The following is a 15360-nucleotide window of genomic DNA, read 5'->3' as shown; positions in this document are numbered from 1 at the left end:
GAGGATCAAGTGGAAAGAACTGCTGGAGTGAAGTCTTCGAGCAGACAAAGAGGACATAGGGTCTGGTGCCCTGATGGAAGAGGTTGGCATTGACTTGGAGCACAGGTCACCCTCAGCAACAGCAAGAAGGTGGAGTGTATGCACACAGAGGCAAGTGAGTGGGAAGACGTGGAGATGAGGACTCCAGCAAAAGTTTTCTCTTTTAACCCCTATTTTCTCAGTGAGATAGGAAGTCAGCTGAGAGGCTGGGGGAGGAGGTGCTGGAGGTTTGAAGAGAAGAGGGATGTGTTACCCTTCTGAGTAGACGGACCAGAGATAAAAGCATCATCTGCAGTACCTGACAGTGTGCGGCAGGTGGCAGGTGCTTCGTAAGAACCCGTGAATGAGTTGAGTAACCCTCACACCAACCCTGCCCCATGGGATTAATAATCCCTGTTTTCAAAAGAGGGAATCCCTGGTTCCAAGGAAGAAGAGTGTCTTGTCCAGGTTCAAACGGCTAGCACCCAGCACTGAGCCCAGCGTCCCCAATTCTCAATCATCCAGTCCCCTTAGTTCTCAAAAAAGGAGGCGGCTCAGGGAAAATAAATAAAATTCTTTATTACATCCTGATCACACAGTAGAAATGGAGATTAAATAAGAACGAGGAGAAAGCAGGACCCTTTCCCCTCCGCTCCTCAAATCCCACACCCTGACCAATAAATACCCCTCCCTAGAGACCCAGAAGTCCCAGTCCCAGTATAGTCCAGACTGAAGAATCTTGGGCTGCTGACCCCCTCGTTTTGCAGAGGAGGGAAACTGAGGCCCAGAGAACCACCCAGCAAGTTCGTGGCTCGGGGGCCCTGCAGGTCTCCTCTGGCCTCCCCTGAAGACCCTTGAGGCGGCATCCGCGTGGCTGGAACTCACACCTGGACACGGTAGCCCCCGGTCCGCCGCCGGCAAAGCCTCCGCACGCCCACCCAGTACAGCGTCAACATGACCACCCAGTAGCCCACGTAGGCGCCGGCCCCCGCGGCTAAGTGGTAGGCCTCCGCTGCGCGGGAAGGGCTGCTCCAGTCGGCCCTGGCCTCGTGTGCCACACTGCGGACCAGGCCCCCAAGCAGCAGCAGCGCCCAGAGCGCCAGGGGCAGCAGAGGGACGTAATTAGCGGCCAGCTTCCGCCGGCCCGAGGTGCCCCAGCCACTCTGGTTCATGGTGACCAGCGCCAGGAACTTGGTGGGCAGGAGGCCACACATGTAGAGGGGCGCGTAGAGCGACAGCAACACCATACGCAGGCAGCCCCGCAGCCAGGCCGCGAAGGCTGCCTTGGCCAGTGCCACGCCCTGCACGCATAGCAGCACCCATAGCAGCGCCCACGGGCGGCCCGCATAGAACAGACGCAGCACCGTGGCCGCCACGAAGAAGGGGAACAGGCCGGAGACCACCGCCTCGTAGGTCATCCAGGCGTGATGCCGGTGCCACCAGAGCGCGTTGTACAGCCATTCACGGAAGTACGACTTGGACCAGCGAGTCTGCTGACTCAGCCAGCGCAGGAAGGACGAGGGTGTCTCTGAGTAGCAGCGAGACCTGGAGGTGTACCTGCACGGGCACGAGGAATAAGGACATCATCGCATGCTCCCTGGGGCCTGGGCAGGATTCTGGAGGCAGAAATGACCACTGTGGATGGCCACCGAGGGCAAGTTTCTTAACCTCTCTAGGCTTCAGTATTCTCATGTGTAGAATAGGGTTGATAGGCCGGGCACGGTGACTCACACCTGTAATCCCAGCACTTTGGGAGGCTGAGGCATAAGGAGTTCAAGACCAGCCTGGGCAACATAACAAGACCCCATCTCTACTAAATAAACAAATAAATAAATAAGCACCAATGGGCAGGATGCAATGGCTTATGCCTGTAATCCCAGCACTTTGGGAGGCTGAGGTGGGGGGATCACTTGAGGCTAAGAGTTCGAGATCAGCCTAGGCAACATAGTGAGACCCCCCATCTCTAACAACAAAAAAAAAACAATTAGCCAGGTGTGGTGATGTGTGCCTGCAGTCCCAGCTATTTCGCAGGCTGAGATGGGAGAATCACTTGAGCTCAGGAGTTTGAGGCTGCGGTGAGCCATAATCGTGCCCCTGCACTCCAGCCTGAGCCTAAGCAACACAGAAAGACTCTATCTTTTTTTTTTTTTTTTTTTTTTTTAAGATGGAGTCTTGTTCTTGTTGCCCAGGCTGGAGTGCAATGGCACAATCTCAGCTTGCTGCAACCTCCGCCTCCTGGGTTCAAGCGATTTTCCTGCCTCAGCCTCCAGAGTAGGTGGGATTACAGGTCCCCGCCACCACGCCCAGCTAATTTTTTGTATTTTCAGTAGAGACGGGGTTTCACTATGTTGCCCAGGCTGGGCTCGAACTCCTGACCTCAGGTGATACACCCGCCTCAGCCTCCCAAAGTGCTGGGATTATAGGCATGAGCCACTGTGTCCGGCCTAAGAGTCCACCTAAAAAAAAAAAAAGTTCTCATATGACAAGGATACTGTGAGGATTAAATGAAGATTAAACGCCAAGTACTTAGGAACAGTAGATAATATTTGCTCAATAAATGTTATTTACTACTGTTTTTACTGTGACTAATACCATTACTATTGCCGTTACTAATATCATGTTGGTTACTGACACTATTACTAATACTATCACTAACATATTACTAATACTATCATGCTTACTATTACTGGCAGTCCCTATAGTGAGGAGCAAGATGGGCGTGGTCGCTACCCAGGGTAGTCTATGTATTGGAACTTCTCAAGGGAACCATCAGGCCTCCTTACTGTTTTTTTTTTTTTTTTTTTTTTTTAGGAACTGGATACTGCTTTTGTCTCATTGGCTGGGCCCCCCTCCTTACTGTTTTGTGGCAGACATCGTTAATCAATCCCTGCACAGGTTCCAGCCAAGCCCACACAAGATTAGAATCGTGGGCATTACTTGACAGTGTCCAGTCTCCTTCCCCTGTGTCACTTGGCATCCTCAATGGCCTCCCTGCTTCCGACCTTGACTTCTGCAGTCTGTACCCAAAACAGCTGCCAGAGGGATCCCATTACAATGTGTCACTTCTCTGCTTAAAACCCTCCCATGGCTCCCTCATCTTAGTCAGAGTCCTTAGACCTATAAGCCTTTCATGAGTTGACCCCTTGTTGACTCTCCATCCTCCTCTCCTAATATTCCCTCAGTTCCATGCTCCAGCCACACTGTTCTCAGCCTTGAGCCCCATCCTACCTCAGGCACTCCACTTAACACTTCACTCCTCACCCCAAAACTTCCTATCCATCCCCCTGCCCAGTATTATTTATCTCCATAACACATATCATGAACATACTGTATGTTCTGCTTATTTACTTCTTGTGTGTCTCCCCTACTGATATAATCAATTGGTGTCCTGTCTGCCTATTGCTGTATGACTGCAGCTTAAACATTCTAGGCACCTAGTGAATATTTGTTGAGTGAAATAATGCATGGATTCCCTTGGATTATCCCAAGTTCCCTCTGGGTCTTTCAGTGGACCTGACTTTGCAGAAATCACTCTCCCCTGAACTTCACTTGGTCTAGATCATCCTCCCCTGAGTCTCATGGAATTACCTTTCTTCTCTTGAAGGACTTGCTAGAGTTCGGGTGCTCCTCTTCTCTCACTTGATTCTTTCTCCACAGCTCTCTCACTAGTTAGATCCCATTCTATCCATTTGTCTCTTGCCCTTCCTACTTCACTCCCCACTGTGCTACCTTAGTCTCCATGGCAGAACCAACTCACCCTAACTCAATGCTAGGTGAATTCTCTACCCTCACCTTGCCTCTCTTGGTAGAGTTCACTGCATTCCATGATTTAATGCAAATGCTAGCCTTGTCCCTTATAGTATCTTCCCCTCTCCCCTAATATCTCACTTGGTAGAGTCCATTGGCTCAATGTAAATGGCCCCTCTGCCCATTATGGTATCTTCCTCTCTCCTCTAAAGTCTCATTTGATAGAGCCCATGGTCTGGTGAGTTACTTTGGATTTGGAGAACTCTCAGCATGCACACATGCTGGGATACTCATTGGCCTCCACACACACCCGACCACCTGGTCCCCTTGGCTTACTTGGTAGCATAACCCATGCTGAGCATGCGGTTGGTGAGGTGTCGGTCGTCCCCAAAAGTACAGTGGGTTCCCAGGAACTTCTGGTTGTACCAGGCCTCAAGAAACTGCTGCAAGAGGTTGTTCCTATATAGGCCTGGGTGAGGGGAGATGTGAAAGAGTGTCAGCCTCTGCTGTCACCAACATCAACTCCAATGCTGTTTCCAGCCCCAACCCCATCTCCAGTTCCAACCCCATCCTCAGTCATCATAATCTCAATCTCAGCACTATCTCCAATCCCAACTCCAGCCCCAATCCTGTCCTCAACCTCATACCCACTCCAACTTGCCTGTCATTGAACTCTACCCACTGACTGCAAACCTGCCCACCCCAGTCTCATCACCAATCCCACATCCATTCTCAGCCCCATCCAAAACCCACTGCAGCCTCAAACCTGGCTCCAACTCTGTCTTTGACTCCAAGCTTATCCCATCTTTTTCCCCAGGCCCAGCCCCAATCCCCATCCATATCCTTTCTCCAACCTCACTCCCCACACCAAACTCAGCTCGAACCCAAGCAGCATCCTCACCACCAACTTCCAGTTTTATCCCATCCCCAGTTCCTGCCCTGCTGCATCTTTGTCCCCAACCCCAGTCACATCCTCAGCCCCATCCGGCTTCCCTTCTCCCTTTCCACCCCATCCACGGCCCTCCCAATCTCTGCCGCTGCTTACCTAGAGGACCGCTGATGCAGGACACACAGTGGAAGTAGCTCTGACAAGCCCGCTCCACATTGAAGGCTACCCAGTATCGCAGGCTGCTTAGGAAGCTGACCCAGGAGTCCAGAGGGTTAAGGATCCGCACGTCGCCACCAACAGCCCCTACCCGGGGGTCCTCGTCCAGTACCCGCACGAGCTCCAGCAGTGCCATGGGGTCCAACCTTGTGTCCGAGTCGCAGACCTGTGAGGTGGAAGGGGACAGGATCAGCACAGACCCCTGCATCAGACTGATGCTTGAGAGGAGGGCACCAAGGGGTTCAGTGCAGCTGGGGCACTCTGCAACCGATCTGAATGCAATTTTGAGATTTTTTCTTCATTTTCAATGTGCAATCACAGTTTAACATGTACTCCAAGATGCACATCCTTGTATGAACATGAACAATGAGACACATACCATCTCCTCTGGTGTGTGAGTGAGACCCCGACTTGCTACTAAGCAATAGAATATGGCAGAAGTTATGGGGTATAACTGCCACGATCATATTACCTAATATGGAAATGGTGAATAGGTTTTGCAATGTAATTAAGTCCCCAAATCTCTCGACTATAAGTTAATCAAAAGGAGATTATCCTGGATAGGCCTGACCTAATCAGGAGAACCCTTTAAAAGCAGATCTAGAAGTCAGAGAGTCTCCTTGCTGGCCTTGAACAGGCAAGCTACTGCTACCATGAGTTCTGTGGCTGCAAGAAAATGAATTCTGCCAACGAACAAATACATAAGCTTGAAAGATAACCCCAAGCCTTAAAAAAGACCCAGCTCCAGCTGATACCCTGATTGCAACCTGGTGATATCCTGAAAAAAAGGACCCAGCTGAGCTGTGCTGACTCTTGATTCATAGAAACTATGAGATAATAAATGTGTTTTGTTCAGGTTGCCAAACATATGGTAACTTGTTATGCAGCAATGGAAAACTAATATAAAGCATTAGGCCGGCTGTGGTGGCTCACGCCTGTAATCCCAGCACTTTGGGAGGTTGAAGTGGGCAGATAACCTGAGGTCAGGAGTTTGAGACCAGCCTAGCCAACACGGTGAAACCGTGTCTCTACAAAAATACAAGAATTAGCTGGGCATGATGGCAGATGCCTGTAATACCAGCTACTGGGGAGGCTGAGGTGGGAGAATCACTTGAACCCAGGAGGCGGAGGTTGCAGTGAACCGAGATTGAACCATTGCACTCCAGCCTGGGCAACAGAGTGAGACTCCATCTCAAAAGATTGCTACACCAAATGGGATGGATGAATGAGTACATAAATGATATTAATCTGAATATCGAATACATAGATAGATGGCTGAATGGATGAACAAAAGAATCTCAACACTGAAGGAGGGGAAAGGAAGGAGGGAAGAAGGAAAGAAGGAAGGGAACAAATCTCCACATTTAATAGATAAATGAATGAATAAATGAGCAAATTATCTCCATATTGGATGAATAGATGGGTGTATGAACGAGTGAGTGAAGAAAAGAATTTCTACATTGAATGAAGTAAGGAAGAACTTTTATTTATTTATTTATTTATTTATCTATTTATTTATTTATTTAAGATGGAGTTTTGCTCTTGTTGCCCAGGCTGGAGTGCAATGGTGTGATCTCGGCTCACCGCAACTTCCACCCTCCAGGTTCAAACGATTCTCCTGCCTCAGCCTCCCAAGCAGCTGGGATTACAAGCATGCACCACCACACCCGGCTAATTTTGTATTTCTAGTAGAGACAGGGTTTCTCCATGTTGGTCAGGCTGGTCTTGAACTCCCAACCTCAGATCAGCCTCCCAAAGTGCTGGGATTACAGGCGTGAACCACCACACCTGGCCAGGAAGAACTTAATTCTATATTGAATGGATGGAAATGTGGATAGATGGATGGATGCATGAATGAATCTCTATATTGAATGAGTGGATAAATGAATGGAGGAGTGAATGAATGTGTGAAATTAAGTATCTGCCTCCAATGGGTGGATAAACAAAGGAAGAAATGACTCTATACTGAATGTATAAATGAATGAAGGAATGAATATTCTCCATATTGGATGGATAGGTGGATGGATGACTGAATGAGTGAGGAAGAGTGTCTACACTGAATGAAGAAAGGAAGGACTTATTTTATTTTTTTAGATGGAGTCTCGCTCTTGTCGCCCAGGCTGGAGTGCAATGGTGGGATCTCGGCTCACTGCAAGCTCCACCTCCCAGGTTCAAGAGATTCTCCTGCCTCAGCCTCCCCAGTAGCTGGGATTACAGGCACTCGCCACCACGCCCAGCTAATTTTTGTATTTTCAGTAGAGACAGGGTTTCACCATGTTGGCCAAGCAAGTCTAGAACTCCTGACCTCAGGTGATCCGCCCACCTCAGCCTCCCAAAGTGCCCGGCTGGAAGGACGTAATTTTACATTGAATGGATGGATAACTGAATCATTGGATGAATGGATGAATGAACGAATGAATCTATTGAATGGATGGATACATGAATGGATGAGTCAAGAATGAGTGAAATTGTCTCTTCCTGGAATGCATAGGTGAATGAAGAAAGGAAAGAATGCCTCTACACTGAATGGGTAAATGAATGAAGAAATGAACGAATGATCTCCATATTGGATAAAGGGATAGATGGATGGATGGATGAATGAGTGAAGGAAAGAATCTCTCCACTGCATAGATGAATGAATAAAGAAAGGGAGAGAGTCATTCAAATCTGTACATTGAAGGAAAGACCCCAGGAAAGTGGGGTCCGGGTGTTCGAGTCAGGAGTGGACTGAGGGCGCCTCTACTCACCTGCACGTAGTCCACCGAGTCTCCGAGCGCCTTGAAGGCTGTGTACATGACCTCGCGCTTGCCGCCCCAGCGCTGCGCCACGCACACGCACCTGCGAGTCCTCACCAGCGCCTCCACCGCCAGCCGTCCGGGATCCTCCGCCTCCACCTCCCGGTAGGCTCCGGCACCCACCGCGCCCACCGCCGCGGGCTCCCAGGGCTGGTGGTAGTTGCCGTCCCACACGTACGTGGCGGGGTCCTCGTCAGCAAAGACCTCGCGGAACATGTCGACCATGTAGAGGTCCTCGGGGCGGTTGCCGTCCACCACCATGAGGACGCGCAGCCGCGCGCGCGGGTACAGGAGGGCGCGGGCGGACACCAGGCACTGGCGCAGGTACGCGGGGTCCTCCTGGTAGGCGGAGATGGTCAGCGCCACGCTGCGCGCGGTGGCTGCATCCAGGTGCCCCCGCGCCGCCGCGCGCCGCGCCGCCGCCGCCACCCGGCGATGCTCCAGGTACGCGAAGAGGCTCTGCGCCAACAGGTGCGCCGAGAGGAAGGCCCCGTAGAGGCCGAAAGCCAGGAGGCCATAGCGATCGGAGGCCAGCGGCACCCCGGCAGCGTAGGCCCAGGTCATGAGGCCCAGGATGAGCAGGGCGAAGGCGATGGTCAGCACCCTCCGGGCCAGGCCGGAGCAGCGGCGGGCTGCGGGAGTGGGCTTGGGCGCGTCCTGCTGGGAACGAGAGTGGAAAGGAAGGGGCATGAGTCCCGAGGGCCTCCTCTGAGAGAAGATTACAAAATCCCTTCCTTGCTTCCCTTCTTCCTTTCCCCTTCCCCTCCTCTCTCTTCCCTTCTCCTTCCTCCCTCTCTCCCTTCTTCCTTCCTTCCTTCTCTTTCTAGCTCTCGCTCTCGCTCTCGCTCTCGCTCTCCCTTTTTCTCTCTCTCCTTCTGTTTTTTTTTTTTTCCTTTTGAGACAGGGTATCATTCCAGCCTAGTGGCACAGTCTGGGCCTACTGCAGCCTCAGCTTCCCAAACTCAGGCTCAGCTTCCCACCTCAGCCTCCTTAATAGCTGGGACTACAAAGCGTGTGCCACAACTCCTGGCTAATTTTTAAATTTTGGTAGACACGGGGTCTCCCTACATTACCTAGGCTGGTCTGGAACCCCTGGGCTCAAGTGACATGGCTGCCCCGGCCTCCCTAAGTGCTGGGATTACAGGCATGAGCTACCTCCCCGGACCCAGAATCATTTTCATTAACGAAAATAATTGGGGCAAATAGCTATCTAGGCTTCATGCTGATTAGATTCCTTCTTTTCATTATTATTTATTTATTTTTATAGACAGCGTCTTGCTCTGTCGCCCAGGCTGGGGTGCAGTGGCACCATCATAGCTCACTGTAGCTTCTAACTCCTAGGCTCTGGTGATCCTCTCACCTCAGCCTCCCAAGTAGCTAGGACCACAAGGCTGGAGTCACAATGCCTTACTAATTAAAAAAAAAAAAAAAAAAAAAATTTAGAGGAGGGGTCTCACTATGCTGCCCAGGCCCCAGTCTCCCAAAGTACTATGAATACAGGCATGAGCCACCAAGCCCAGCCTGATTTTGTTCCTTCCAATACAATTTTTTTCCACGTTTTGAAATCTCTTCAATCCGTGAGGATGGTTGCATGCAAAGGAGTGTCACAATTTAATTACCAGGGCGTTTCCCTCCTCTTTCTTAGCGGCACATACAATGAGGATTTATCTTCCAATCAAAGGTTTCTTAGGGTTGAGACAGTAATAATAACAACATGTACTAAAAAACCAAAATGCTATGTATCAGTCCCTGCTCTAAGCCTTTAAGATAAACGAATTTATTTTAATCCTTACGACAGCGCTATAAGGTAGGTACTGTTATTATTACCCCCATTCTACAGATGAGGCAGCTGAGTCACACAGAGGTTCAGCATCCTGCCCAAGGTCATCCCTGGAAAGCAGAGGAGCCTGGATTTGAACCTTAGGAATTGAATTGCTAAACCTCAACCTTTAGTCCTCAGGAGAGCCCTGGGGGACAGATAGTGCTCGCTGCCACCGTACAGGTGGCCAAACTGAGGACTGATTGGCCAGAAGGAATGACTTGCACAGGGTCAGCAGCCCACGGTGGAGGACTCTTCCTTCTGACTTTCCAGAGGCGTAGCCTCGTTCTGCTTTTCCACTGCCCAGCTCCCCAGCAGAACAGGTGCCCCAGTAAATGTTGCTGGAAGAGCCCAGAATCAGAGGAAAAAGTACTTTCCGTGTGCCAGACACTACTGTACAGCAACCTTTATACATATATATATATATATATAGTTTTTTAAAATTGAGACGGGGGCCAGACACTGTGGCTCACACCTGTAATCCCAGCAGTTTGGGAGGCCGAGGCAGGTGGATCACCTGAGGTCAGGAGTTCAAGATTAGCCTGGCTAACATGGTGAAACCAAAATACAAAAATTAGCCAGGCTTGGTGGCGCATGACTGTAGTCCCAGCTACTCAGGAGGCTAAGGCAGGAGAATTGCTTGAACCCCTGAGGTGGAGGTTACAGTGAGCCAAGACAGTGCCACTGCACTTCAGCCTGGGTGACAGTGCAAGACTACATCTCGAAATAATAATAATAATAATAATTGAGACAGGATCTTGCTGTATTGCTCAGGCTGGTCTTGAACTCCCAGGCTCAAGTGATCCTCCTGCCTTGGCCCCCTAAAGTGCTGGGATTATAGGCGTGAGCTACTGCACCCGGTCTCTACAACAACCTTATAGGGCAGGTATCTCTACTGTCTTCTGAGCCAAGACAGTGCCACTGCACTTCAGCCTGGGTGACAGTGCAAGACTACATCTCGAAATAATAATAATAATAATAATTGAGACAGGATCTTGCTGTATTGCTCAGGCTGGTCTTGAACTCCCAGGCTCAAGTGATCCTCCTGCCTTGGCCCCCTAAAGTGCTGGGATTATAGGCGTGAGCTACTGCACCCGGTCTCTACAACAACCTTATAGGGCAGGTATCTCTACTGTCTTCTGTTACAGATGAGGAAACTGAGACACTGAGAGGCAAATACTTTTACCCAAGGTCACTCAGGTAATAAGCAGTGTTAGAAATAAAACTCAGGCAGTCTGGCTCTGGCGTCCCCTCTACGCTAAACTGCCTCCTACGCCACCAGTTCCTGCCTCATAGGCTTACTGTGGGTTATTTAAATGCATCATTAAGATATAGATCTCTGTGTCCAAAACAGGTGTCACCAGCCACATGTATCTACCGAGCACTTGAAATGCAGCCAGTATCACCGAGGAACTGAGTTTTAAATTTTATTTTAATTTTAATTCATTTAAATTTTTAAAACTCTTACTTGATTCAGTTACTAGAAAGCTTTTAAATATGTTTGGAACAAGTTGCATCTATGATGCTCCTTTTGTAACTGTAAATTTTATAAAATCTAAACACAGACTAGGTATTTCCAATGAAAAGGTAGCATCTAAGTGAGAAGCGCAATAAGCACACTGGATTTTGAAGCGCAAGTCTGGGGAAAAGAAAGTAAAATAGCTCATTAACATTTATGTATTGATTACATATTGAAACTATCATATCTCATACGTAGCAGGGGTCGGCATGCTAAGACAGGCTACAGCCTGCAGGCTAAGAATTTTCTTTGATATTTTTAGATGGTTTTTAAAAGCCAAAAGAAGAATAATAGTTTGTGGAGCATGAAAAATATGAAATTCAAATTTCAGTGTCCTTAAAGGAAGCTTTATTTGCACACAACCGCATTCATTGGTTTATACATCATCTGTGGCTGATTCTACATTTACAGCATGGAAGTTGAGTACTTTCTAAAGAGACCAGATGACCCCCAAGAGCCTCAAATATTTAATATTGGGCCCTTTATCAAAAAAAAGTTCTGGCCCCTGACACACTGGGTTAAATAAAATATATTATTAAAATTAATTTCACCTGTTTGTTTTACTTTTGAAATGTGGCCACAAGAACGTTTTAAATTAGATATTATGGTTTTTGTTACATTTCTAGAGGACAAAGCTGAGGTACAGCTTTTAAAGTCTCAACATTAAACATTATTCTTTCTTCTGGAATCCCCCTTCTCTCTTCCTTTGCCTCAAACCTGGCCTTGCCTGAGTTCCTAAGGATGGCCCAATTCATACTAGGGATCCAGAGAGTTGATTTTAGAAACACAGATGAACACACGTGTAGACACACCCCCCCCACACGTGAACTCACACATGATGAGTGACACACAGAATGGAATTACTCGGGTTCTACAGGATGACCCCACACACCCACTGAGGCCAAACACAACGATCATGACCCCCACTGATGGCCACACAGGTGAACCTGCAGGCACACACCCCTCGGCAGGAAAAAGCAACACCAGCGAGGGGATGCCCACGTGGCCACAAACACACAGAGCCCCAACTGAGAGTCTGGGGCAATGGGACACACGGAAGATTTCAAGAGAAATAGTAGGTGACTGTCAAGCTGATACTGAACCAGATGAAACTGCTGTTCTTCCAAGTTTAGAGTGGCTCAGTATCAGTGATTTCATTTGGTTCAACTTAATAGCTATTGAACGCATGAAACAGAAATCCATTCCCACGTGCCACAGGCAAATCCAACTCTCTTTCTTACTCAGTCTCTTTCACTTGCTCACTTTCTCACTCCCTCTTTCTCTCTGCCTCCCAGGGAACATAGACATACACAAATTTATAGCAAGATACACAGATACGGAAATACGGACATGGCACATCTCACCTACATGTACTTCGGATGGCCGCCCACGCAGGGCAATGTATACACAGACCAGCACACTCAGCCTCACATGCTCACTGTCCCCTACACACATATGGTCGCTGTCACGCACATGGATACACACATGAAATCATGTGCACACAGTTCCCCAACACTTGTGGTCACACATATGGCAGTAGTTTCCCCCACATGGCTGTATATACACACACACACACACACACAAACACACACACACACAACCTGTGTCATCGCAGTGAGTCTGGCCGGGCACTCTCTTCTCTCCTGCTTGCTCTCTCAGCCTCTCTGTGGCCAGAGAGCTGCAGGGGGGTCATTTGAAGACCAGCACACGCGGGGGCGGGAGCAAGTGCTGACGTCAGTCAGGCTAAGCTGGGCCAGGGGCTCTGAGGTCATGGCCCGGCAGCTCCACCCGCTTCCCGCTATTAGTCCCACCTCGCTCAGCCAGACGGGCCTCCCTTCCCAGGCCCCCATGTCTACCCGCGCCCCTCCTCTAGTCCTCTCTGCCATCGCTCCCCCTCCTCTCCCAGCCTCTCTCCTGTATGTCTTCTTCTCTCTTCCTACCCACTCTTGTCCCTTGTCTCCCCTGATTTTTCTCTTCCACCTTGCTTGCATTTTGGGGGTTCCCCTCATCCTCTATCCCTGTATTTCCCTCCGTCCCTTTCTTTCTCCCCAATCCACTATTTATCCTCATCTCTTTCTTGGTACCCTTATCTCTCTCCCCATTACCACATTTCTCCAAGTTTCTGTCTTTCTCTCTATCCCTTTCTTCCTCTCCACTTCTCTTACCTCCTCTCACCCTCATTTGTTTCTCTTCTTGCTTTAAAGCTCTCCCCACCTCCCCCTTCTCACTTTCCCCAGTCACCCCCGCCCTGCCTCTCCCGCAGCCGCCTCTCCTGTCCCCAGAATCCATCTCTGGGTTGGGCCCCCCAGGGACATGTCTCAGCAACTGGTAGATGGAACGAAACACACACGTGCGTGCTGTGGGTGTGCCTGTGTGTGCGCTGGCCCAAGGCACGGCTGCCTGGAATCGGAGCTGTGAGTGAACGTCTGTCCATTCGGTGCCTAACTGACGTGGGTCTGCGTGTGTGCACCAGGATCTGGGGCGGAGGGCTGGGGCGCTGGGATTTGTATGCCCAGGGACTCAGGGATGAACACAGAGAGTTGTCGATCAGCTGCCCCTGGGGATCCAGCCGGGGTCTGTCAGGGCTTTCACCCATCAGGGAAACTGAGTCAGAGGAAGGGTGGAAAAGAGATGCGGGACCTGGGGTGCCCAGACCCCAGCCCCTCAGGACCAGAAGATCTGTGATAAATGTCTGTTTCCATGCCCTTCTTTCTATTAATTTTTAAAAAATTATCTGTATCTAATTCTGCTCTTCTTTCTCCTCCTCTTACTGTGAACTATTGATGTCTCACCTTCTGCCTTGGTAGCTGCCTCATTCTTTTCTCCCTGCCTATGACTCCGATGACCTTTGGTGTCTGGCAGGGTCCAGCTCCAGGACAGGCTGAAAGACATGGAGCGGCAGAGAGAAATTCCCCGGTCCTTCTCTCTCTTTGCCTCTCCCCGAGTCTCTGTTGTTTTGTATCTGTCTCCCTCTCTCTGTTTCTCAGTCCACCTCTCTGGGTCTCTGTCTCTGTGTACTCCTGTCTGTTTCTCCTCCTCATCCCCCCTCACAACCATTCTCTCTCTGTTTTCACCTGGGAGTGTCTGTCCCTTTGCATTTCTGAAGTCTCCCTGACTTTCCTCTTGTGTGGCTGTCCCTCTTTCTGAGTGACTTTCTCACTGTGTGTCCGTGTGTGTCTCTTTCTCTCTGTCTCTCTTTCTCCCTCTATCTCCCTCTCTATCTCCGTCTCTATCCTCCCTCCATCTCTCTGCATCCCCATCTCTTCTCTCTCTTTTTTTTTTTTTTTTTTTGAGATGGAGTCTCACTCTGTCACCCAGACTGGAGCTCAGGGGCATGATCTCGGCTCACTGCAACCTCCGCCTCCCGTGTTTAAGCTATTCTCCTTCCTCAGTCTCCCGAGTGGCTGGAACTACAAGTGTGCACCACCACACCCGGCTAATTTTTTTGTGTTTTTAGTAAAGATGGGGTTTCACTATATTGGCCAGGCTGGTCTCGAACTCCTGACCTCAGGTGATCCATCTGCCTTGGCCTTCCAAAGTGTTGGGATTACCGGCGTCAGCCACCACACCTATCTCTTTGTGAGGCTCTATCTCTGTATGTGTTTCTCTCTCTCTCTCTCTCTCATTCACTGTTTCTCTCCATTTCTCTGTTTCTACATCTTCGTCTCTTCCTGCAGTTCCATCTCTTCCAGCCTGTCCCGGAGCTCTCCCCTGCCAGACACCAAATCTGCACACCCTGGGGTTTTCCTGAGGAGGATGTGCCAGGCCAAGCCTCTGCCTGGGCCTGGCTGTCAGGGAGAAGGTGCATTCCCAAGGACCCCGAACGCCCCGCCCACCCACCAGGGCGGGCTGGGCTGTGTCTGACGCTGTTGCTGGGAGCTGGGCCGCCTGATGTCTGGCTGTGCCAGGATGATGGATCCTCAGATGATCTGAGGCCAGCCCAGAGCAGAAGGGGAGGGTGAGTCCTCCGCCCAGTGGGAGGGGACAGCACAGGCCCCTCCCCAGAAGTGGGGCATTTGGCTGCCCAGCCCCCACCCCGCCCTGCTCGGGTGGAGCAGCTGTATAAAACCAGATGTTTCTAAAACCAGAGTGCGGATAAAGAAGGATAACCAGGGCTTTAATTCTCAAAGGTTCCCTCCTCTGAGACCCAAGAGTCCAGGTTCCTAGCCCCCTCCTCCTTCAGACCCGGGAGTCCAGACCCCAGCCCCTCCTCCCTCAGACCCAGGAGCCCCAGGCCCCCAGTCCCTCCTCCCTCAGACTCAGGAGTCCAGGTCCCCGGCCCCTCCTCCCTCAGACCCAGGAGCCCCAGGCCCCCAGTCCCTCCTCCCTCAGACCCAAGAACCCAGGCCCCCAGTCC

At 50.3% G+C, this 15360-nt stretch overlaps 1 protein-coding gene across 1 annotated transcript; it reads right to left on the bottom strand.

Annotated features, from left to right (window-relative positions):
• Positions 1–577: 577 nt before the first annotated feature.
• On the bottom strand, positions 578–12672 carry HAS1 (hyaluronan synthase 1). Its single transcript, XM_017864383.1, has 5 exons — positions 12605–12672; positions 7618–8322; positions 4811–5036; positions 4102–4234; positions 578–1575 (listed from the first exon to the last, which is right to left on the bottom strand). Exons 1-5 carry the CDS (start codon positions 12611–12613, stop codon positions 900–902), a joined length of 1749 nt encoding a protein of 582 aa, XP_017719872.1. The 5' UTR covers positions 12614–12672; the 3' UTR covers positions 578–899.
• Positions 12673–15360: the final 2688 nt, after the last annotated feature.

Source organism: Rhinopithecus bieti, unplaced genomic scaffold (assembly GCF_001698545.2).
Source record: "Rhinopithecus bieti isolate Rb0 unplaced genomic scaffold, ASM169854v2 scaffold_2723, whole genome shotgun sequence".
Lineage (NCBI taxonomy): Eukaryota > Metazoa > Chordata > Mammalia > Primates > Cercopithecidae > Rhinopithecus > Rhinopithecus bieti.
This window is presented reverse-complemented; position numbering and strand designations above follow the sequence as displayed.